Source organism: Pogoniulus pusillus, chromosome 21, assembly GCF_015220805.1.
Source record: "Pogoniulus pusillus isolate bPogPus1 chromosome 21, bPogPus1.pri, whole genome shotgun sequence".
In the NCBI taxonomy this organism is placed as follows: domain Eukaryota; kingdom Metazoa; phylum Chordata; class Aves; order Piciformes; family Lybiidae; genus Pogoniulus; species Pogoniulus pusillus.
This window is the reverse complement of record NC_087284.1, coordinates 3,879,369-3,902,716: the sequence shown is the minus strand read 5'-3', so window position 1 is coordinate 3,902,716 and position 23,348 is coordinate 3,879,369. Positions and strand designations below refer to the sequence as shown.

General features: G+C 48.1%; 1 protein-coding gene across 4 annotated transcripts in view; it reads right to left on the bottom strand.

Moving 5' to 3' along the window:
* Window positions 1-23,348, bottom strand: part of CTNND2 (catenin delta 2) — a 704,219-nt gene that overhangs the window by 228,470 nt on the left and 452,401 nt on the right. For all 4 annotated transcript variants that reach the window (XM_064160790.1, XM_064160789.1, XM_064160792.1 and 1 more), the window contains one exon: window positions 1,212-1,464. In XM_064160790.1, the coding sequence (XP_064016860.1) occupies window positions 1,212-1,464 (253 nt within the window). The remainder of the gene's footprint in view (window positions 1-1,211; window positions 1,465-23,348) is intronic.

The following is a 23,348-nucleotide window of genomic DNA, read 5'->3' as shown; positions in this document are numbered from 1 at the left end:
GAAAGCCAAGCAGAGCCTGGGCTGCAGCAGGAGAAGTGTGGCCAGCAGGTGGAGGGAGGTGATTCTCCCCCTCTACTGCGCTCTGTTGAGACCCCAGCTGGAGTCTGGAGCCCCCATTACAAGAGGGATGTGGAGATGCTGGAGTGTGTCCAGAGCAGGGCCAGGAGGATGCTGAGAGGGCTGCAGCAGCTCTGCTGTGAGGAGACTGAAAGAGTTGGGGCTGTGCAGGCTGGAGAAGAGGAGGCTCCCAGGGGACCTTCTTGTGGCCTTCCAGTATCTAAAGGGGGCTACAAAAAAGCTGGGGAGGGACTTTTTAGGCTGTCAGGGAGTGCCAGGACTGGGGGGAATGGAGCAAAGCTGGAGGTGGGGAGATTCAGAGCAGAAGTGAGGAGGAAGTTGTTGAGCATGAGAGTGGTGAGAGGCTGGAATGGGTTGCCCAGGGAGGTGGTTGAGGCCCCATGGCTGGAGGTGTTTCAGGCCAGGCTGGCTGAGGCTGTGTGCAGCCTGCTCTAGGGTAGAGTGTCCCTGGGCATGGCAGGTGGGTTGGAACTGGACGATCCTTTTGGTCCCTTCCAACCCTGACTGATTCTATGATTCTATATATTTAAGAAGCATGCACAGTAACAACCATTCCTGCAAAGCTGTAAAGCATAGGTTCTGTTACACATACTGGCACTGGATGCTTGCATAGCACACAGGGCAGAGCATAACCTGATAACAAGTTGCTTCCATTTTGCTCAGTCCCTTTGCCCAGTACCAGAATCTCCTTTTCTGCAGCTTTTACCAATAGCAACTGTAGATGAACCAAGTGCTCCACAAACTTCAGCTCAAGAACTGACTTGAAGACTCGATTCACAATGGTTATAGAGTCAAAGCAGTTACAACACTCCTCTGATTTGCAGAGAAAGTGATTTTTGAGCACTGATGCTAGAGGAAGCAGGCTAAGCACACGCATTCAAGACCACCGCTACCATCTTATTTTACACAAAAGCACATGAGAGCTTCCCAAGGCAAAGCATCAGGACAGAGTTGTTATGCAACCAAATTCACACCCACCATCCTGGGGTTCCATTTTTGTGGCTTTTTTCTCCTAGATATGGCTAGAGAGATCTACACACACACATATTCAACAGCAGAAACACCCAAAAATCAACTGCATCGCCAAGCCTCCGCACGAGCGAGAAACAGTAGAGAATAAAAGTTTCACCCACCTGGGATCTTTCTGAATGCTATCAATGGAAGGTGACCTAGCCAAGGTCCCTTCAGGTGGGATGGCTGGCCCAGATTTGCTGTATGGTGATTCAATAGAAGGACAATACTGCAGCTGTCGGTAGGGGTCTGCGTAATTGGCGGCTGGGCCGGCCGCATAGCTGGCCCTCTGGAAGGTCGCTGTGGCGTTCTGTGTGCCGTGCTGGCTGCCTGTGCGCTGTAAGGGTACGGAGTCGACACCAGGGGAAGATGGGGCTAGGACAGGAAAGTAGGGACAAAGTAAAAAATTGAGGACCTGTTCACAGAAATGGTTAACCAGGTCTAGGCAGAGGGAAAGGGGTGGGGGAAAAAAAAACACCGACCAACCAAACCACGCACATATAAAACAGGGGTTTAAATAGAGCCGGGGTGGTAGGGAGGGGATAGGAAAATAAAACCAAAACAAAACAAAAAACAAACAACATTGTCATTTTCAAAACCATCAAAGCAAGTAATCATCAAATTAATTTGTAAATGACATGCCACTTCTGGACTAGAGGATCTCTGCAGCAGGGAAACAGATCATAGGAGTGCTCTTCACTTGGGGTTGGAACTGCGCTAACCAGAAATGAAAGAAGCGCAGGAGCCCTATGGGAGTATTCAGGCTAAGATTCACAACCACTATCAAGTGAGGGCTGAAGTCTCTGACTGACTTCCACCCTTGTAAATCCACCAGCAGAAGGTGTGTCAAACCAGGCTCATGAGTCCAAATTGAGATGGACAGCTTTAAGGCAGAAGAAATAGCCACAGCCATCCTAAATTTGCAGTCCTGGTATCCATAAAGCAGGTAAAAGCTGACACCTGCTAGCCAGAGGCACTGCATAGGCTTCATTAACCCATCTTCTGCATATTTCATCTGAAGCAAGACTTAGGGGATTGCTACTGCTAACTCAGTCTGAAAAGGAGCTAAGCACAAGGTGATCATGTAGATGTCTTAATGCGTGCCAGCAACGTCTGTGCTCACCCACCACAGCTCGAGATTAAAGCATTACCAGTTCTGAGCAGCTTAACCAATAGATTTAAACCGACTTAAAGCTTTTGTGACTCCAAAATCTTATTAATCTCTCTTGTAGTCCATTATCTTTCTGTTACAGCACTGTGTACTGGAGATCCAGTCTGCCTTATGATACTTATTAAACATGGAATATTTGAGAACTGAAGCCTAGTTAATGACAAATGGATTATCCTTCTAAGGACCAGAAGACCACAACCCACAGCATCTCTGGCCTGGAAGCTAACACAAATTAAATGCTGGCTTTGCTCAGAAGGAAACTCAAACTGTTTCAAGTGGCACATGAACACATGGTGGCTCCCATGTCCAACTGTCCCAAGAAAACAAGAATACTTCTGCCAACAGGAGTGTGCCCAGGTCCAGGACTGTTGTTCTGGGTCTAATAATTCACATGTGAAACTGTAGGCATAGCTAAGAGACAGGTTTTCATAATGCATTTCCCAATCATTTGTCATTGACATGCACATTTATTTTCAAAGGAAATAATAGTTAATATATTATAGGTCCATGAAAGGGACTTCCAAGTATTTCATCTTGAAGTGCCAGAGTGAAATAGTGAGCTTTAAATACAGTGACAGCAGCTTTACCTGACCTGGCATTGTCAGCTACAACACCTGAGAAGTTTACATTTGTACCAGATCTTTGCCTCATTTTTTCTCAAGAGCATAGATTCACAACAACAAATACAATCTTGTAACCTCTGAACAAGCACAGATAAGTGGCCTCAAGCCACTCATCCATTGCTCCATCACCAGCAGTGTTCAAACCCAGGCTGGAGTGGCTTCCGAGGAAATTGATCTAGTGAAAGATGGTCCTGTCTTGCCAGGAAGGTTGGACTAAATTAACTTTAAAGGTCCTTTTCAAACCACTCAGTGATTCCACAATTACATTCATTTACACCACAGCAATATCATAGCCACACTGCATCCAGTTCTGGAGTCCCCACTAAAAGAGGGATGTGGAGATGCTGGAGTGTGTCCAGAGCAGGGCCAGGAGGATGCTCAGAGGGCTGCAGCAGCTCTGCTGTGAGCACAGACTGAAAGAGTTGGGGCTGTGCAGGCTGGAGAAGAGGAGGCTCCCAGGGAACCTTCTTGTGGCCTTCCAGGATCTGAAGGGGGCTACAAAAAAGCTGGGGAGGGACTTTTTAGGCTCTCAGGGAGTGACAGGACTGGGGGGAATGGAGCAAAGCTGGAGGTGGGGAGAGTCAGGCTGGACGTGAGGAGGAAGTTGTTGAGCATGAGAGTGGTGAGAGCCTGGAATGGGTTGCCCAGGGAGGCAGTTGAGGCCCCATGGCTGGAAGTGTTTAAGGCCAGGCTGGCTGAGGCTGTGGGCAGCCTGCTCTAGGGTAGGGTGTCCCTGGGCATGGCAGGGGAATTGGAACTGGATGATCCTTGTGGTTCCTTCCAGCCCTGACTGATTCTGTGATTCTATTTTAGACATATTGCTCTGGTTTAATTGCTAGCACAGATTTCCTTCAGCAATGAGCAATAAGCCCCATACAGACCTCTTGGTAAGACTGCATCAGTTCAAGTGCAAGAACAGTACCAGCACACTGAAACATCTCATGCACCATCATGCCAAGTTCAGTGTTAGAAAGACACAAGGAAAACATCACATCCTAACAGAAAAATACACACAGTGGAAAGCCATAATTAGGTGCCTTGTGAGGAAAAAGGTTAAAAAAACACCCAAACAAAATAAAACAAAGCACAAGTTAGAGAAAATACTGGAAATACTTCCACATGAAAAAGGAAAAATGTCATTGCCTAGTGACAGAGCTTCTCTTCAGCACTGTCCCCTCACAGAGCTTACCCCCAGCTTCTGGCACGTTCTCTGGGGAACTGCAAAAATCCCCACACTGCTAACACTGCTGAAAACAAGAATTTCACTGCCATGTGGATTGCTTTGCAAAACATTCCACTGCATTTCACAGGATGTTAGAGGCAGGAAGGGACCCAAGGAGATCATTGAGTCCAACCCCCTGCCAGAGCAGGACCACACAATCTAGAGGAACACATCCAGATAGGCCTTGAAAGGCTCCACAGAAGGAGACTCCACAACCTCTCTGGGCAGCCTGTGCCAGTGCTCTGGGACCCTTACAGTCAAGAAGTTCCCTCTTGTGTTGAGGCAGAACCTCCTGTGCTGCAGCTTACATCCATTGCTCCTTGTCCTGTCCCAGGAGCAGTGAGCAGAGCCTGTCCCCTGCTCCTGGCAGCCCTCAGATACTTATAAACATTTATCAAATCCTCTCTCAGTCTTCTCTTCTCCAGACTAAACAGCCCCAGGTCCTTCAGCCTCTCCCCACAAGGCAGTGCCCTCCAGTTCCGTCATCATCCTCATAGCTCTCCACTGAGTCCTCTCCAGCAGATCCCAGTCCCTCTGCAACTGGGGAGCCCAACACTGAACACAGTATTCAAGATGAGGTCTCAGCAGGGCAGAGTAGAGGGGGAGGAGAACCTCCCTTGATCTGCTGGACACACTCTGCCTAATACAGCCCAGGATCCCATTGGCTTTCTTGGCCACAAGGGCACATTGCTGTGCCATGGATGTTAGCCACCAGCACCCCCAGGTCCCTCTCCACAGGGCTGCTCTCCAGCAGTCACCTCCCAGCCTGTGCTGGTGCAGTTTATTGACCCTCCCCAGGTGCAGGACTCTGACCTCTCCTCTGCCAGTGGTTCAATCAAAATTGTGTTTGTTTTAAAATTCTTTGAAAATGTTTCACTCTATTTTCTCCTTCACCTTGCAGTCAAAATAGCCATCTATGCAATCTGACACTAGCTGTATTCTGATACTTCCATGCTTTTTTACAGTATCACAGTATCATCAGGGTTGGAAGAGACCTCACAGATCATCAAGTCCAACCCTTTACCACAGAGCTCAAGGCCAGACCATGGCACCAAGTGGCACGTCCAACCCTGCCTTGAAGTGCCCCAGGGACGGCGACTCCACCACCTCCCCGGGCAGCCCATTCCAGTGTCCAATGACTCTCTCAGGGAAGAACTTTCTCCTCACCTCCAGCCTAAATCTCCCCTGGCGCAGCCTGAGGCTCTGTCCTCTTGTTCTGGTGCTGGCCACCTGAGAGAAGAGAGCAACCTCCTCCTGGCCACAACCTCCCTTCAGGTAGCTGTAGACAGCAATGAGGTCTGCCCTGAGCCTCCTCTTCTCCAGGCTAACCAATCCCAGCTCCCTCAGCCTCTCCTCGTAGGGCTGTGCTCAAGGCCTCTCCCCAGCCTCGTCGCCCTTCTCTGGACACGCTCAAGCATCTCAATGTCCCTCCTAAACTGGGGGGCCCAGAACTGAACACAGCACTCAAGGTGTGGTCTGTCACTCTGATTCATTTCTCCAATTATCTTCCTAGTAGACTGTTGCTTCCTCTGGAATTTTATCACAATGAACACATAAGTGCCATAGTCAGAATGCAAGACAGAACTTAATACACTCACAAAAAAAAACTTGCTGGATTAGTGGTATCCAGATCAATTAAAAGGAAAATAAAACTACCCCAAACAATTAACACGTATCAGAGAGTCATAGAATCCACCAGGTTGGAAGAGACCTCCAAGATCATCCAGTCCAACCTAGCACCCAGCCCTGGCCAAGCAACCAGACCATGGCACTAAGTGCCTCAGCCAGGCTTTGCTTCAACACCTCCAGGGACAGCGACTCCACCACCTCCCTGGGCAGCCCATTCCAATGCCAATCACTCTCTCTGACAACAACTTCCTCCTAACATCCAGCCTAGACCTCCCCTGGCACAACTTGAGACTGTGTCCCCTTGTTCTGTTGCTGCTTGCCTGGCAGAAGAGCTTGATGCCCACCTGGCTACAGCCTCCCTTCAGGTAGCTATAGACAGCAGTGAGGTAGTTAGGATTTCAGAAGGCACTGTCATATCCTCTGTTCAAAGTACACATGCAGAAAGCATTTCTTTCTTTACAGAACAGAAAAAAAAAGAATCCCTAAAGGATTTCAAGACACAAAGATCCAATTTAAATTTAAAACCTGCAGGACCTCATGCAAATAACACCACAGAAGTCCTGTGTAGCTTGACAACTTTGCTACGTAAATCTTGTAGCTGAAACGGGAAAGGCACAGGAAGAACTACTGCAACTTTCTATACCTCCTCTTCAATCTTCTCCCTCACTTCTCTGCACTCTTTATTTTGTGCTAGTTAGTGACACTGCAATAAAAATTCCAGACTCCAAATTCTCAGCCAGGGAGGGGGGAGAGGAAAGGAGAAGGAAAGGAGGAAAAAAGGAAAGGAGGAAAAAAGGAAAGGAAGAAAAAAAGGAAAGGAGGAAAAAAGGAAAGGAGGAAAAAAGGAAAGGAGGAAAAAAGGAAAGGAGGAAAAAAGGAAAGGAGGAAAAAAGGAAAGGAAGAAAAAAGGAAAGGAGAAAAAAGGAAAGGAGGAAAAAAGGAAAGGAGGAAAAAAGGAAAGGAGGAAAGAAGGAAAGGAGGGAAAGAGGAAAGGAGGAAAAAATGAAAGGAGGAAAGAATGAAAGGAGGAAAGAAGGAAAGGAGGAAAAAAGGAAAGGGGGAAAAAAGGAAAGGAGGAAAAAAGGAAAGGAGGAAAAAAGGAAAGGAGGAAAAAAGGAAAGGAGGGAAGAAGGAAAGGAGGGAAGAAGGAAAGGAGGGAAGAAGGAAAGGAGGGAAGAAGGAAAGGAGGAAAGGAGGAAAGAAGGAAAGGAGGAAAAAAGGAAAGGAGGAAAAAAGGAAAGGAGGAAAAAAGGAAAGGAGGAAAAAAGGAAAGGAGGAAAAAAGGAAAGGAGGAAAAAAGGAAAGGAGGAAAGAAAGAAAGGAGGAAAGAAGGAAAGGAGGGAAAAAGGAAAGGAGAGAAAAAGGAAAAGGAGGAAAAAAGGAAAAGGAGGGAAAAAGGAAAGGAGGAAAGAACCTTGCATGCAAATCTTGCATCCTCACAGAAGGGCTTTTCTCCATCCTGGAATGCACTACTCTTGAACAGGGCTGGGTGCTAGATTGGATTGGATGATCTTGGAGGTCTCCTCCTACCTGTCTGATTCTATGATACTCCACATGGTTAACTAGAAAAGCTTTCCCTCTATGACCTCCATATCCTCTCCTCTCAGGGATTTCTATCTAAGCTTCAAAGCCTTTTTTTCCCCTGAACCTTTTCTGCTGGCTCCAGCTTTCTCAGGATGCTCATTCTGTGTATGTCAGGGAAAATACAACCTCCTTTCCTCCAGTTGGCTACACCATGCTCGACTCAGCACTCAGCTCTATCAGACAGGCATGGCATATAGCCAGCCTCCTTGCTGTACCAGGTATGTCTTTTGAAAGGAACAGGGAAAACACAAGCAAACCAAAGAAATAGATACTGAATAGCATAGTACTTAGCAAAGGAGGTCTCTTTTCCACCCACAAACATGTTAGTAACAACTTCCTCAGGTACTGGTTACACCTGCCTGTTGCACTTACTTGTAATAAGCACGTTCATGTGCTTCGTAAGCATGTACTCAGCAGCACTTTTCTCACCACATGTTTCCATAGCATGGTAAGGAAGAAGCCTTTTGATGAAGGCAACATCCAAGTCTCTTCCAGATGGTATCAAAGGAGATTTATGTTGTTCATACATTCCCACCTCACCTCCAAAGCCACAGGTATTTCTCTAGCCACTTAGGTTCCCACCTCACCTCTAAAGACAGAGGTATCTCTTTAGCCACTTACATTGCCACTTACATTCCCACCTCACCTCCAAAGCCAGAGGTATGTCTTTGGCCACTTACATTCCCACCTCACCTCTAAAGACAGAGGTATCTCTTTAGCCACTTACATTCCCACTCCACTTTTAAAGCCACAGGTATCTCTTTGGCCACTTACATTGCCACCTCACCTCCAAAGCCACAGGTATGTCTTTGGCCACTTACATTCCCACCTCACCTCCAAAGCCACAGGTATCTCTTTGGCCACTTACATTGCCACCTCACCTCCAAAGCCACAGGTATGTCTTTGGCCACTTACATTCCCACCTCACCTCTAAAGACAGAGGTATCTCTTTGGCCACTTACATTCCCACCTCACCTCTAAAGACAGAGGTATCTCTTTGGCCACTTACATTCCCACCTCACCTCCAAAGCCACAGGTATCTCTTTGGCCACTTACATTCACACCTCACCTCTAAAGACAGAGGTATCCCTTTAGCCACTTACATTGCCACTTACATTCCCACCTCACCTCCAAAGCCAGAGGTATGTCTTTGGCCACTTACATTCCCACCTCACCTCCAAAGCCACAGGTATCTCTTTGGCCACTTACATTCCCACTTCACTTCCAAAGCCAGAGGTAAATCTTTGGCCATTTACATTCCCACCTCACCTTTAAAACTCTTTAGCCACTATGCTACTACTCCTCTGGAAAATACTAGGTGCACCTCAGAATTACTTAACAGGTTCATTTCCACCACTGGCAGCTGCAGGCTGCTAAGCCTAACACAGATCATAATCACACTTAAAGTGACCACAAGGCCCAGCAATTAACTACCACCCTTTGATATTTAATTCTTCCACAAGCCTTAAAATATCTCCTGGCCATGGTTGTACTTACACAACTGTTTTGCAGGAGAACAACTTGCTTCAGAGACCATGGAGACATCACTTGTGCTCTGTGTGTTGTCATGTTCAATAAACCCTCTTTCAGTGCAGGCACTGTCAATCTTTGAAGAGTGAAGAACTGAAGGTGCTACTGCAGTGATGTGTTCTTCCATTTTTATTTTCTAAGTGCTCTTTAGATCTGACACTAATTGCCATAATAAGGCTGAATGCTCCCTTCCTTGGAAACAAAAAATATGGCAAATGAAAATAATTCTTTCTTGCTTTCTGGGCTATTCCTCTCTTTACAGAGCAGCAGCTGGCATCTGCTCACTTTGACAGTCACAACATTAACAGATGAGGGGCAAGCAACTGATCTCATTTACCTGGAGCTGAGCAAGGCCTTTGGCACTGTCCCACACCACACCCTGGTCTCCAAGCTGGTGACACATGGGTTTGATGGGTGGAGCATGAGATGGAGAAAGAACTGGCTTGATGGCTGCACCCAAAGAGTGGCTGTCAATGGCTCCATGGCCAAGTGGTGACCAACGACAAGCAGAGTCCCTCTGGGACCAGTCCTGGGAGCAGTCTTGGTCAACGACTTTGTGGGTGCCATGGAGAGAGGCACTGAGTGCAGCCTCAGCAAGTTTGCTGATGACACCAAGCTGTGTGGTGCAGCAGACAGGCTGGAGGGCAGGGATCCATCCAGAGGGACCTGGAGAGGCTGGAGAGGTGGGCACAAGCCAACCTCAGGAGATTCAGTGACACCAAGTGCAAGGTCCTGAATCTGGGTGGAGCCAATGCCAAGCACAAGTGCAGGCTGGGCACTGAGTGGCTGGAGAGCAGCCCTGAGGAGAGGGGCTTGGGGGTGCTGCTGCACCAGAGGCTCAACAGGAGCCAGCAGTGTGCACTTGCAGCCCAGAAAGCCAAGCAGAGCCTCGGCTGCAGCAGCAGAAGTGTGGCCAGCAGGTGGAGGGAAGTGATTCTCCTCCTCTACTGTGCTCTGCTGAGACCCCACCTGGAGTACTGCGTCCAGTTCTGGAGCCCCTGGGACAAGAGGGATGTGGAGTTGCTGGAGTGTGTCCAGAGCAGGGCCAGGAGGATGCTCAGAGGGCTGCAGCAGCTCTGCTATGAGCACAGACTGGAAGAGTTGGGGCTGTGCAGTCTGGAGCAGAGGAGGCTCCTAGGGGACCTTCTTGTGGCCTTCCAGGATTTGAAAGAGGCTTATAAAAAAGCTGGGGAGGGACTTTTTAGGCTGTCAGGGAGTGACAGGACTGAGGGGAATGGAGCAAAGCTGGAGGTGGGGAGAGTGAGACTGGAGATGAGGAGGAAGTTGTTGAGCATGAGAGTGGTGAGAGGCTGGAATGGGTTGCCCAGGGAGGTGGTTGAGGCCCCATGGCTGGAGGTGTTTAAGGCCAGGCTGGCTGAGGCTGTGTGCAGCCTGCTCTAGGGTAGGGTGTCCCTGGGCATGGCAGAGAGGTTGGAACTGGATGCTCCTTGTGGTCCCTTCCAACCCTGACTGATTCTGTGATTCTAAGGCTCCTTTTCTCCACGTTGCAGGCAAAGGGCAGTGGAATTCTCACACAGGTTGTACCTTAGTTGCATTTGCATGGATATTTTTTTTGTTTCAAATAAGTTCTCTTTTCTTTCTTTCTTCTCTTGAACAGTTCCACTGGGGCAAGACATATAACTGCCACTGTATAACCCTTAGCATATGAATCACAGAATCAAACAGGTTGGAAGAGAACTTCAAGATCATCCAGTCCAGCCTAGCACCCAGCCCTGGCCAATCAACCAGACCATGGCACTAAGTGCCTCAGCCAGGCTTTGCTTCAACACCTCCAGGGACAGTGACTCCACCACCTCCCTGGGCAGCCCATTCCAATGCCAATCACTCTCTCTGCCAACAACCTCCTCCTAACATCCAGCCTAGATTTCCCCCGGCACCACTTGAGACTGTGTCCCCTTGTTCTGTTGCTGGTTGTCTGGGGGAACAATTCTCTTAAGCACCAATTGAGACTTGGCATTTCTGGAGTACTAATTACTGTCTACAACTACCTGAGGGGAGGTTGTGGCCAGGAGGAGGTTGCTCTCTTCTCTCAGGTGGCCAGCACCAGAACAAGAGGACACAGCCTCAGGCTATGCCAGGGGAAATTTAGGCTTGAGGTGAGGAGAAAGTTCTTCCCTGAGAGAGTCATTGGACACTGGAATGGGCTGCCCAGGGAGGTGGTGGAGTCGCCGTCCCTGGAGCTGTTCAAGGCAGGATTGGACGTGGCACTTGGTGCCATGGTCTGGCCTTGAGCTCTGTGGTAAAGGGTTGGACTTGATGATCTGTGAGGTCTCTTCCAACCCTGATGATACTGTGATACTCTATTTCTGAGTTTAAGTATTTGATGAACTGGTATAAATCTGCAATCACCTGGCTCCAGTAGTTCTAGCAAAGGAAGCTGAGCAGTAAGTCACCTGTTAGGGTTTTTTTACCTGTAAAGAAAATTGTGATGAAGATATAGGTAGCCAAGTAATTCCATGAGCAGCAATGGTAAGAGAGCCTGCATTTCAGTATGGTGCCTCAGGTGAATGCATTCTGATCAAAGTGGACTTGAAGCTCTGTTTGATGCAACATCAACAACACCTGCAAGTCAAAACCTGAGCACAGCCTCTTTCACAGTGAGCTCCACTACAAGGCTTCACTGCTGTGTCAAACCTCACATCCCCACATCCCCAACCTTCATTCTGAAATCCACAGTCTGAGGGCACACCTAGGTTTTATGCCAACATTAGGATTTCCCAAACATCCAGACATTTTCAGCTATTTCCTCAACTCTCCTGACTTGAACAAGAAGGACTTCCATTTTCAAGTGTTCAGTACTAAGAAACCTGATATTCCTTTCCACCTGCAGGAACTGAACCTAACCATGCAGTTATGTCATCATAAAGTGCTTAACTAACCTGATAGCATCTTATGATGCCATAACTGAATGGGTAGATTCAGGGAAACTAGTGGATGTAGTCTACCTTGACCTTAGCAAGGCTTTTGACATCATCTCCCATGACATTTTAGTGAGCAAGATGAGGAAGTGTGGGATGGAAGAGCAGACAGTGAGGTGTGTTAGGAACTGGTTACAAGTTAGAGTTCAGAGGGTGGTGATCAATGGTGCCAGGTCCACCTGGAGAGCTGTGACCAGTGGAGTTCCCCAGGGATCTATGCTGGGGCCAGTCCTGTTCAACATCTTCATCAGTGACATTGATGAGGGCACAGACAGACAGAGCCTGCTCGGCAAGTTTGCTGATGACACCAAGCTGGGAGGCTTGGCTCAGACAGCTGAAGGCTGTGCTGCCATCCAGAGAGACCTGGACACACTGAGAGCTGGGCACAGAGGAACCAGATGAGGTTCAACAAGGACAAGTGCAGAGTCCTGCACCTGGGCAGGAATAACAAACTGCACCAGCACAGGCTGGGAGGTGACTGCTGGAGAGCAGCCCTGTGGAGAGGGACCTGGGGGTGCTGGTGGATAACATCCATGGCACAGCAATGTGCCCTTGTGGCCAAGAAGGCCAATGGCATCCTGGGCTGTATTAGGAAGAGTGTGTCCAGCAGATCAAAGGAGGCTCTTCTCTCCCTCTACTCGGCCCTGCTGAGACCTCATCTTGAATACTGTGTTCAGTGTTGGGCTCCTCAGTTGAAGAGGGACAGGGATCTGCTGGAGAGAGTCTAGTGGAGAGTTAAGAGGACGATTAGGGGACTGGAGGGCACTGCCTGATGAGGAGAGACTGAGGGACCTGGGGCTGTTTAGTCTGGAGAAGAGAAGACTGAGAGGGGATTTGATAAATGTTTACAAGTATCTGAGGGCTGGTGTCAGGATAGGGGGGGACAGGCTCTGCTCACTGCTCCCTGGGATAGGACAAGGAGCAATGGGTGTAAGCTGCAGCACAGGAGGTTCTGCCTCAACACAAGGGGGAACTTCTTTACTGTAAGGGTCACAGAGCACTGGCACAGGCTGCCCAGAGAGGTTGTGGAGTCTCCTTCTCTGGAGCCTTTCAAGGCCTGTCTGGATGTGTTCCTCTGTGATCTGTGTTAGATAGGATTGTCCTGCTCTGGCAGGGTGTTGGACTCATGTTCTCCTTGGGTCCCTTCCAACCCCTAACATCCTCTGATCCTGTTTCCTGACTTCATTTTAAGTACTCAGGTTTAATCTGCACTAATACAGGCAACTTCCAGTCTCAGCCTCATCTACTAGCACATTCCAGTGATGCTGCTCTGCACAAAAACACACCCATAACATGACAACTGGATGGCAACTTGAACTGCCAAAGGTGTTGTGCCAGCATCTTTCCTCAGACGGGCTCTTGTTTCTCCAGTTACATCCCTCAGTTTGTGCAAAACCTGCACTTTAATTAATGAGCATTTAAACAGAGAAAGTAACAACTCCCAAAACCCTTAGAAGAAACTGCCCTATCAGAAGAGGAGACCTTGAAATTCTAACTGATGGTTTCCCTCACTGCAGGTAAAAATCAACCCTGAGCACCAGCACTCCATGAGACATAAACATAACTTTCCTCCTGATTGTAACAGTATGTGTTTGCACACTGTGTGCATGGGACATAATGATCATAGCAATCACAAAACCCCTTCACAGCAAAGCCACACAGATCTTATTGGCCAGGAGAGCCAATGGCATCCTGGCCTGCATCAGGAACAGTGTGGCCAGCAGGACAAGGGAGGTTCTTCTGCTGCTGTACTCAGCACTGCTCAGGCCACACCTTGAGTGCTGTGTCCAGTTCTGGGCTCCTCAATTCAAGAGAGATGTTGAGGTGCTGGAAGGTGTCCCGAGAAGGATGATGAAGCTGGTGAGGGGCCTGGAACACAAACCCTATGAGGAGAGGCTGCCCAGGGGGGTTGTGGAGTCTCCATCTCTGCTAATATCCAAACCCCACCTGAACATGTTCCTGTGTGATAGAATCACAGAATCAGTCAGGGTTGGAAGGGACCACAAGGAGCAGCCAGTTCCAATTCCCCTGCCATGCCCAGGGACACCCTACCCTAAATCAGGCTGCACACAGCCTCAGCCAGCCTGGCCTTAAACACCTCCAGCCATGGGGCCTCAACCACCTCCCTGGGCAACCCAGTCCAGCCTCTCACCACTCTCATCACCAACAACTTCCTCCTCACATCCACTCTGACTCTGCCCACCTTCAGCTTTGCTCCATTCCCCCCAGTCTTGTCACTCCCTGACAGCCTGAAAAGTCCCTCCCCAGCTTTTTTGTAGATCCCCTTCAAATACTGGAAGGCCACAAGAAGGTCACCTCACAGCCTCCTCTTCTTCAGACTCAATAGCCCCAGCTCCTTCAGTCTGTGCTCACAGCAGAGCTGCTGCAGCCCTCTGAGCATCCTCCTGGCCCTGCTCTGGACACACTCCAGCATCTCCACATCCCTCTTGTCATAGGGGCTCCAGGTGGGCTCTCACCAAAGCGATCAGGTACAGATGACCCTGCTCTGACATGGGGGTTGGACTGGATGATCCCTCGAGGTCTCTTCCAGCTGCTGACATTCTGTGATTCATGCTACAGCCATCAAATACATGAGTGTCCTCTCATTCTCATTTTGACCCCTCCCTATTTAGTACACTACAATCTTAGCTATTAAAATGGTTACTAACTGCTTTATTTTTAGAACACCTTACTGAACTCCACCTGTTTTAACTGATAGACTCTGCCCTGGAGCCAGAGTACTTTACTATTAAGTTAACCATATTTGCATTCCAGTGCTGAAACACTAACCAAGCTCCTGTAAATGCCAGTTTGAAAGTGAAAAAAATTCCCTGACACCCTTAGGTACACCTTGAATTGTAAAAACTCCAATGCCACACAGAGACTGCTGGCAGAAAGGAAGAAAACCAGCTTGAGCTAAAACTTAATGTAATAGTAAAAGGCAATGGGCAGGTGCTTGTTGGAAAGATTGCCTTCAAATACAGTGCTGCTCAGTCATACCATCAACCAGGCTGGAAGAGACCTCCAAGACCATCCAGTCCAGCCTAGATCTCCCCTGGCACAACTTGAGACTGTGTTCCCTTCTTCTGTTGCTAGTTATCTGAGAGAATAGAGCAATCCCACCTGGCCACAGCCTCCCTTCAGGTAGTTGTAGACAGCAATGTATCACAGAATCATGGAATAGAATAGGATCAACCAGGTTGGAAGAGACCTCCAAAATCAGTCAGTCCAACCTAGCACCCAGCCCCGGCCAAGCAACCAGATGATGGCACTGAGTGGCTCAGTCAGGCTTTGCTTCAACACCTCCAGGGATGGCAACTCCACCACCTCCCTGGGCAGCCCATTCCAATGCCAATCACTCTCTCTGACAACAACTTCCTCCTAACATCCAGCCTAGACCTCCCCTGGCACAACTGGAGACTGTGTCCCCTTCTTCTGTTGCTGCTTGCCTGGCAGAAGAGACCAACCCCACCTGGCTACAGTCTCCCTTCAGGTAGTTGTAGACAGCAATGTATCATAGAATCATGGAATAGAATAGGATCAACCAGGTTGGAAGAGACCTCCAAGCTCAGCCAGTCCAACCTAGCACCCAGTCCTAGCCAGTCAACTAGACCATGGCACCAAGTGCCTCATCCAGCCTTCTGTTGGACACCTCCAGGGACAGCAACTCCACCACCTCCCTGGGCAGCCCATTCCAATGCCAATCACTCTCTCTGCCAACAACCTCCTCCTAACATCCAGCCTAGACCTCCCCGGCACAACTTGAGACTGTGTCCCTTTGTCCTGAATCCTGCATCACTGAAGTCTAATGTGTTCAGGCTTTAACTTAAGACTGTGTGTGTACAGTAGACAGATGAGAAACAGAGTTTCTGGCACAGAAAAGACACAGTTTGTGGCACAGAGCAAACACTGTTTTCTCACTAGCAGCAGAGGAGATTTACAGGGCAGGCAATTCCCTGGCCAAGATTCTGTAATCACATTTCTCCCTCACTAGAAGGCAAAAGCCAAGGGACACCCGAGATGTTTTCAGACATGTGCTAAGTCATTCTTATGTATAAAAAAGAGAGAGAAGAAAATACACTGGACAAATTACAAGGCTCTCAAGGTATTCTTTTCATGGGACAGGGGAAGGAAGCTGTGGATATTGACCACTTAAAAAGATTTCTGTTCTGAGCAACAGAAAAAGCTGGGCTGTCTTTAGAGGATGGGAGGTGGTGGAGTCACCATCCCTGGAGGTGTTCAAGAGAAGCATGGATGGAGAACTTAGTGCCATGGTCTAGTTGACAGAATAGGGCTGGGTGCTAGGTTGGACTGGCTGAGCTTGGAGGTCTCTTCCAACCTGGCTGATTCTATGGATCCCAACCACAGGCTCAATACTTGAAGATACAAACACCTCACTTAGAGAAACTCTTCCCCACATTAAGGGCAGTACTGCTCACAGAATTAAGGTGGGTTTGCAGAATTTTCCCTTCCTGTCACTTTTCTCCCTCTCTAATTGCTCTTCTCAACAGCTTTACAGCAACCAGTGAGGTTGGAAACAATGTATTTTACTATACTCCTGTCAAAATCTTATTAGGAAGGAGTAAGATTTAAAAAGTAAATAAATCTGCTGCAGAGATGCCACCTGCAAAAAGAATCACCTAAAACACACAGAATAGAATCATAGAATCAGTGAGGGTTGGAAGGGACCACAAGGATCATCTATTTCCAACCCCCCTGCCATGGCCAGGGACACCCTACCCTAAATCAGGCTGCACACAGCCTCAGCCAGCCTGGCCTTAAATGGGGCCTCAACCACCTCCCTGGGCAACCCATTCCAGCCTCTCACCACTCTCATGCTCAACAACTTCCTCCTCATGTCCAGTCTCACTCTCTCCACCTCCAGCTTTGCTCCATTCCCCCCAGTCCTGTCACTCCCTGAAAGCCTAAAAAGTCCCTCCCCAGCTTTTTTGTAGCCCTCTTCAGATCCTGGAAGGCCACAAGAAGGTCACCTGGGAGCCTCCTCTTCTCCAGCCTGCACAGCCCCAACTCTTTCAGTCTGTGCTCACAGCAGAGCTGCTGCAGCCCTCTGAGCATCCTCCTGGCCCTGCTCTGGACACACTCCAGCATCTCCACATCCCTCTGGTAATGGAGGCTCCAGAACTGGATGCAGTACTCCAGGTGGGGTCTCAGCAGAGCACAGCAGAGGAGGAGAATCACCTCCCTCCACCTGCTGGCCACACTTCTGCTGCTGCAGCCCAGGCTCTGCTTGGCTTTCTGGGCTGCAAGTGCACACTGCTGGCTCCTGTTGAGCTTCTCCTCCACTAGCAGCCCCAAGTCCCTCTCCTCAGGGCTGCTCTCCAGCCACTCACTGCCCAGCCTGCACTTGTGCCTGGCATTGCCTTGACCCAGATGCAGACACACATAACACAGCACAGCTATATCAGCTACAGCAGACATCTCAGATCTGTCAAATGAAACGGGATCATGACTTTGAGGTGATTTGTTACTCACTATGCAGATCACTAAGGTATTTTGTGCTCAATTTACTGTGCATTGCAGATTTGGTTTCCCACTTGTTTCCTGTAGTTCTCTCTCCCCAAGCATGTTTTCAAGTGGATGTCAGTGAAGAACTCAAGTCTATGATCACAGCAGTTGTTGGAGGACGGAGACCACACTAACAGAGATGCAGGGGTAGCACTGGTTTTTCTCTTTCATTTCCTGAAAACACTACATCCTGCAGCCAGAACTCCATGCTGTGTGATGTGCAACCATGATCCTCTATTAATCTGTAGTGGTAGCACCACAGTATGCCCCCACACCACACATCAACTTGTGACTAAACAAACCCAACAGCCTTTTCCCCTCCACACACACAAAACCCATCAACCCACACCCTCAGCAGAAACATTTGGTTCTTACAACCTAACCATTGCACTTCTGGACTGAACTAAAACTAAACCATTGCAGAAGGAGGATAATGGACAAAATCCCAATGGGTCAAGTCAAACCTGATTCTTCTGTGGCTCTTCCTTTTTGCCTGAAGTGCAAAGTGAGGTTCTTTTTTTCCTTTGAAATGAACCATCTGTAGTACAGGAATCTGCCTGTAAGATGTAGCTCTCATCAGCATCTAGATGCTGCTCTGAAAGCAAAACCTAAATCTACACCATCAGTGCTTCCTGTAAGAATCAAATCACAGCTAACTGCACATATGGCATCCTGGCCTGGATCAGGAACAGGGTGGTCAGTAGGAAAAGGGAGGTTACTCAGCCCTTGCCAGGCCACACCTTGAGTGCTGTGTCCAGTTCTGGGCCCCTCAATTCAAGAGAGATGTTGAGGTGCTGGAAGGTGTCCAGAGAAGGGCAACGAAGCTGGTGAGGGGCCTGGAGCACAGCCCTGTGAGGAGAGGCTGAGGGAGCTGGGGGTGTGCAGCCTGCAGAAGAGGAGGCTCAGGGCTGACCTCATTGCTGTCTACAAATACCTGAAGGGAGGCTGTAGCCAGGTGGGGTTGGTCTCTTCTGCCAGGCAAGCAGCAATAGAACAAGGGAACACAGTCTCGAGTTGTGCCAGGGGAGGTCTAGGCTGGATGTTAGGAGGAAGTTGTTGCCAGAGAGAGTGATTGGCATTGGAATGGGCTGCCCAGGGAGGTGGTGGAGTCACCATCCCTGGAGGTGTTGAAGCAAAGCCTGGATGAGGAACTTAGTGCCATGGTCTGGTTGACTGGCTAGGGCTGGGTGCTAGGTTGGACTGGATGATGTCGGAGGTCTCTCCTCCATCTGAGGATCCCAAAACTGTAGGCTAAACAACCCCAGCTCCTTCAGCCTGAATTATCACATTTCATCCGTGACTGAAAGATGAGTTAAAATACAAGAGTTCAATCACACAAAAAAAACCCCAAACACCCAAAACCCAGAGAATAAACAGAACCAAACTGCTTATCCTCTAGAGAAAATGTTTCTTTCTGAATTCTGCTCACTGTATGTTGATACTCCTAGAAACCAAAAAACAAACCCCAAATCCCAAAATCTGAGTGGGCCTTACCCTTAGTTGCACCAACAGTCCTGAACGTAACAAGTACCCAAAAGCTCACCAAAAAGAATGAGCTGATGTCTATCAAAACCCAAGCTCCCATTCTGTGAGTATCACAGTATCATCAGGGTTGGAAGAGACCTCACAGATCATCAAGTCCAACCCTTTACCACAGAGCTCAAGGCCAGACCATGGCACCAAGTGCCACGTCCAGTCCTGCCTTGAACAGCTCCAGGGACGGCGACTCCACCACCTCCCCAGGCAGCCCATTCCAGTGTCCAATGACTCTCTCAGGGAAGAACTTTCTCCTCACCTCAGTCTATCCAATGAACTAAGATTTTCAAGATCAGGAAGAATGTTCTCTTGTTAAAAAGGCACACAAGCAAATGTTTAGCAGGAATATGTAGCATTATCTTTTTACCAGGTGATGATAGCTGCAGAGAAAAAAGCACAACTCCAGGCTTTGGACAAAGTCCTTAGCTGAAGTCTGCTTCCTCTTTCTTTTTTGGCCAGAACAGCTATGGAAAAGCAGGCATTAGCTTCATGGCTAAAGTGTTGTTGTAATGGACAACCACTGGCAGCTATGGCTGGCAAATGAGCACAGTGACATCCTGACACTCCCCATTCCAGTGCAGCTCATGCAGACACAAGATACAGGCCACAAAACTTGGGCACCTATCTTCAAGGAGTACACAGCAATTTACCCTCTTATCATAGAATCAACCAGGTTAGAAGAGAGCTCCAAGCTCATCCAGTCCAAGCTAGCACCCAGCTCTGTCCAGTCATAGAATCATAGAATCAAACAGGTTGGAAGAGATCTCCAAGATGGAGGAGTTGCTGTCTCTAGAGGTGTTCAAACAAAGCCTGGATGAGGCACTTAGTGCCATGGTCTGGTTGACTGGACAGAGCAGGGTGCTTGGTCAGACTGGATGATCTTGGAGGTCTCTTCCAACCTGGTTGATTCCATAATTCTGTGATTCTATGATTCTAAGATCATCCAGTCCAACCTAGCACCCAGCCCTAGCTAATCAACCAGACCATGGCACTAAGTGCCTCATCCAGGTTTTTCTTAAGCACCTCCAGGCATGCCAACTCCACCACCTGCCTGGGCAGCCCATTCCAATGCCAATCACTCTCTCTGACAACAACTTCCTCCTAACATCCATCCTAGACCTCCCCCAGCACAACTTGAGACTGTGTCCCCTTCTTCTGTTGCTGCTTGCCTGGCAGAAGAGACCAACCCCACCTGGCTACAACCTCCCTTCAGGGAGTTGTAGGCAGCAATGAGCTCTGCCCTGAGCCTACTCTTCTGCAGGCTGCACACCCCCAGCTCCCTCAGCCTCTCCTCACAGGGCTGTGCTCCAGGCCCCTCACCAGCTTTGTTGCCCTTCTCTGGACACCTTCCAGCACCTCAACATCTCTCTTCAATTGAGGGGCCCAGAACTGGACACAGCACTCAAGGTGTGGCCTGACCAGTGCTGAGTACAGGGGAACAATAACCTCCCTTGTCCTGCTGGCCACACTGCTCCTGATGCAGGCCAGGATGACTGAGATTATGTCTCCTTGTTCTGTTGCTGGCTGTCTGGCAGAAGAGTCCAACCCCACCTGACTACAGCCTCTCTTCAGGTAGTTATCTCTCACAATAACTAACAAAAAAATCCCAAGCCAAAAAAGCAGCTACTTAGCCCTACAATAAAAACAGTTAACCCAACAAAGAAAGAAAAAGCTACATTGCCAAACTTGAGTTGAACTCCATCCTCTCCTTGCTGCTAATGTGAGAAAATCTGCATAGTCTCCATCAGAAGGGAAATCTTTTTATGTGCATCTGTGAGAGAGGCAGGAGTAGTCCAACAGCTGGTCCAATTCAGCTCAAAACTCCCTTTGAGGGCTCCTCAGCCTGGTTGTGTGAAGGGCTGACAGCACCCACAGCTAACAGAACAATCTGCCTGGCACATATCCACCTGCTTTACTTCTGCTAACCCTGGTGATGAGGGTGGAGGGGGAAAGCAAGGGAGGGTTAACCCAACACAAAGCTGGACTAATGGGGTCATCCACCAGAACGAGCCTGGAGCAATGTTCTAATCCATATCCCAAAGGGCAAAACAAAATCCACCTTCAGAGGGCCCATTTCTATAATTCAAACCAGCATAGCTTTTGAGTTCCTCCTGTTCCCTTCTGAAAAGCCATCTGCAGGTATTACCCCTAACATGCTGCATCCCAGTTTCAGTCACTGTAATTGTGATCTGTGTTGACAGGTTTTCCTTTCTTCTGGAGGAGTTGTGAAGATCACAATCACAAGACAGCCTGCTGCTTCAGCACAGAAAACCAAGGGATATTTTGCAAGCAAAACAAGAAAACCTCTTCAGGGCATGACAGGGGAAAAGAGCATTCTAATAGGAAATATGAGACACCCACAGGTGGAACATAAGGCTTCCAGTTCAACAGAAAGAAGTTGCTTCAATCACTGCTTCTGCTGCTCAGTGATGTGGGCATGGCTCTCAGTCCCTTCAGTTGAAGAAGGGCAATCTGCTTTTCATGTACACATACAACTCCATCTGAAGCACGCAATGGGAGCTCCCTTAAGAGCAAGGAAATGGTGTCATGCTGTGCTTCAAAGTACCAACTGGTTGTGGGTATTTAGCTAGAGAGTCCTGTGGATGAAGGCTTTCTAAGGATACTCTACAGAGGCAAAACTCCTACGATGTTTTGGACATGGATACAGTTTTTGGACATGCAAAACTTGCCAGCTTTGACCTTGGAGAAATGGATTTGAAATTAAATAAATACAGAAGTTTTAAAAAGGGGGAAAGGGGGAAAGGGAGAACAAGGGGAGAAAGGGGGGGGGAAGGGGGGCAAAGGCTAAAAGAAAAAGAGAAAGGAGAGAAGGAGAAAGGAGAGAAGAAAGAGAGAAAGAAGAAAGAGAGAGAGAAAAAAGAGAGAAGAAAGAGAAGAAAGAGAGAAAGAGAGAAGAAAGAGAGAGAAGAAAGAGAAGAGAGAGAGAAGAGAGAGAGAAGAGAGAGAGAAGAGAGAGAGAAGAGAGAGAGAAGAGAGAGAGAAGAGAGAGAGAAGAGAGAGAGAAGAGAGAGAGAAGAGAGAGAGAAGAGAGAGAGAAGAGAGAGAGAAGAGAGAGAGGAGAGAGAGAGGAGAGAGAGAGGAGAGAGAGAGGAGAGAGAGAGGAGAGAGAGAGGAGAGAGAAGAGAGAGAGAAGAGAGAGAGAAGAGAGAGAGAAGAGAGAGAGAAGAGAGAGAGAAGAGAGAGAAGAGAGAGAGAAGAGAGAGAGAAGAGAGAGAGAAGAGAGAGAGAAGAGAGAGAAGAAAGAGAGAGAAGAGAGAGAAGAGAGAGAAGAGAGAGAAGAGAGAGAAGAGAGAGGAGAGAGAAGAGAGAGAAGAGAGAGAAGAGAGAGAAGAGAGAGAAGAGAGAGAAGAGAGAGAAGAGAGAGAAGAGAGAGAAGAGAGAGAAGAGAGAGAAGAGAGAGAAGAGAGAGAAGAGAGAGAAGAGAGAGAATAAAAAGAAAGAGAAGAAAAATAGAATAAAAAGATAATAAAAAAGAGAAGAAAAACATAAAGATGAAAAAGAGAAAGGGGGAAGGAGAGAAGGAGAAAAGAAAAAGAGAAAGGAGGAAGGAGAAAAGAAAAAGAGATGGGAGAGGAGAAAAGAAAAAGAGAAAGGAGAGAAGGAGAAAAGGAGGAAGGAGAAAAGAAAAAGAGAAGGGAGAGAAGAAAAGAAAAAGAGAAAGGAGAGAAGGAGAAAAGAAAAAAGGAAGGAGAGAAGGATAAAAGAAAAAGAGGAAGGAGAGAAGGAGAAAAGGAGGAAGGAGAAAAGAAAAAGAGAAAGGAGAGGAGAGGAGAAAAGAAAAAGAGAAAGGAGAGGAGAGGAGAAAAGAAAAAGAGAAAGGAGAGAAGGAGAAAAGGAGGAAGGAGAAAAGAAAAAGAGAAGGGAGGGGAGAAAAGAAAAAGGAGATAAGAAAAAGAGAAAGGAGAGAAGAAAAAGAAAAAGGAGGAAAGAAAAAGAAAGAAAACTAAAACCCCAGCAAAGCAGCTTGCTCCAAAAAGTACATTTTACTTGGTGAAAACGAGAGTGACCTGAGCACAGACGTAACCTTCCCCTCTGACCAACACAGCAACGATCAACCAGCAGAAAGACTTGAAACTCCTAAGGCAAGTTCCTTCTGCATCTGCTTTAGGCTATTTTGGTGGTAGCATTTATGTACTCTAATTATTTTGTGCATTAAATACCATAAATATCCCTGATGATTTCTGTTCTATTTGTGGGTTCCAACATACAGCTGTATTTTATTCCACTGAGAGGACATTCTTCAAGCAGGACTTGTACACCAATGCACTTTATGGACAGTCATTATGTATGGATAAAACAGTGATGTTAGCAGCAGAACTGTGTGTCTGGGTTCCTATACCTAAGTGTGCTTCTGTAGGACAGAGTAGGAGCATTTACACATGATTCACTTTGAACAACCCTCTAGCTTCATGCGGAAGGAACTTTGCAGTTCCTTTGCAACAAGCAAAATACCTCTGCAAGCAATAAACCCCCTAACA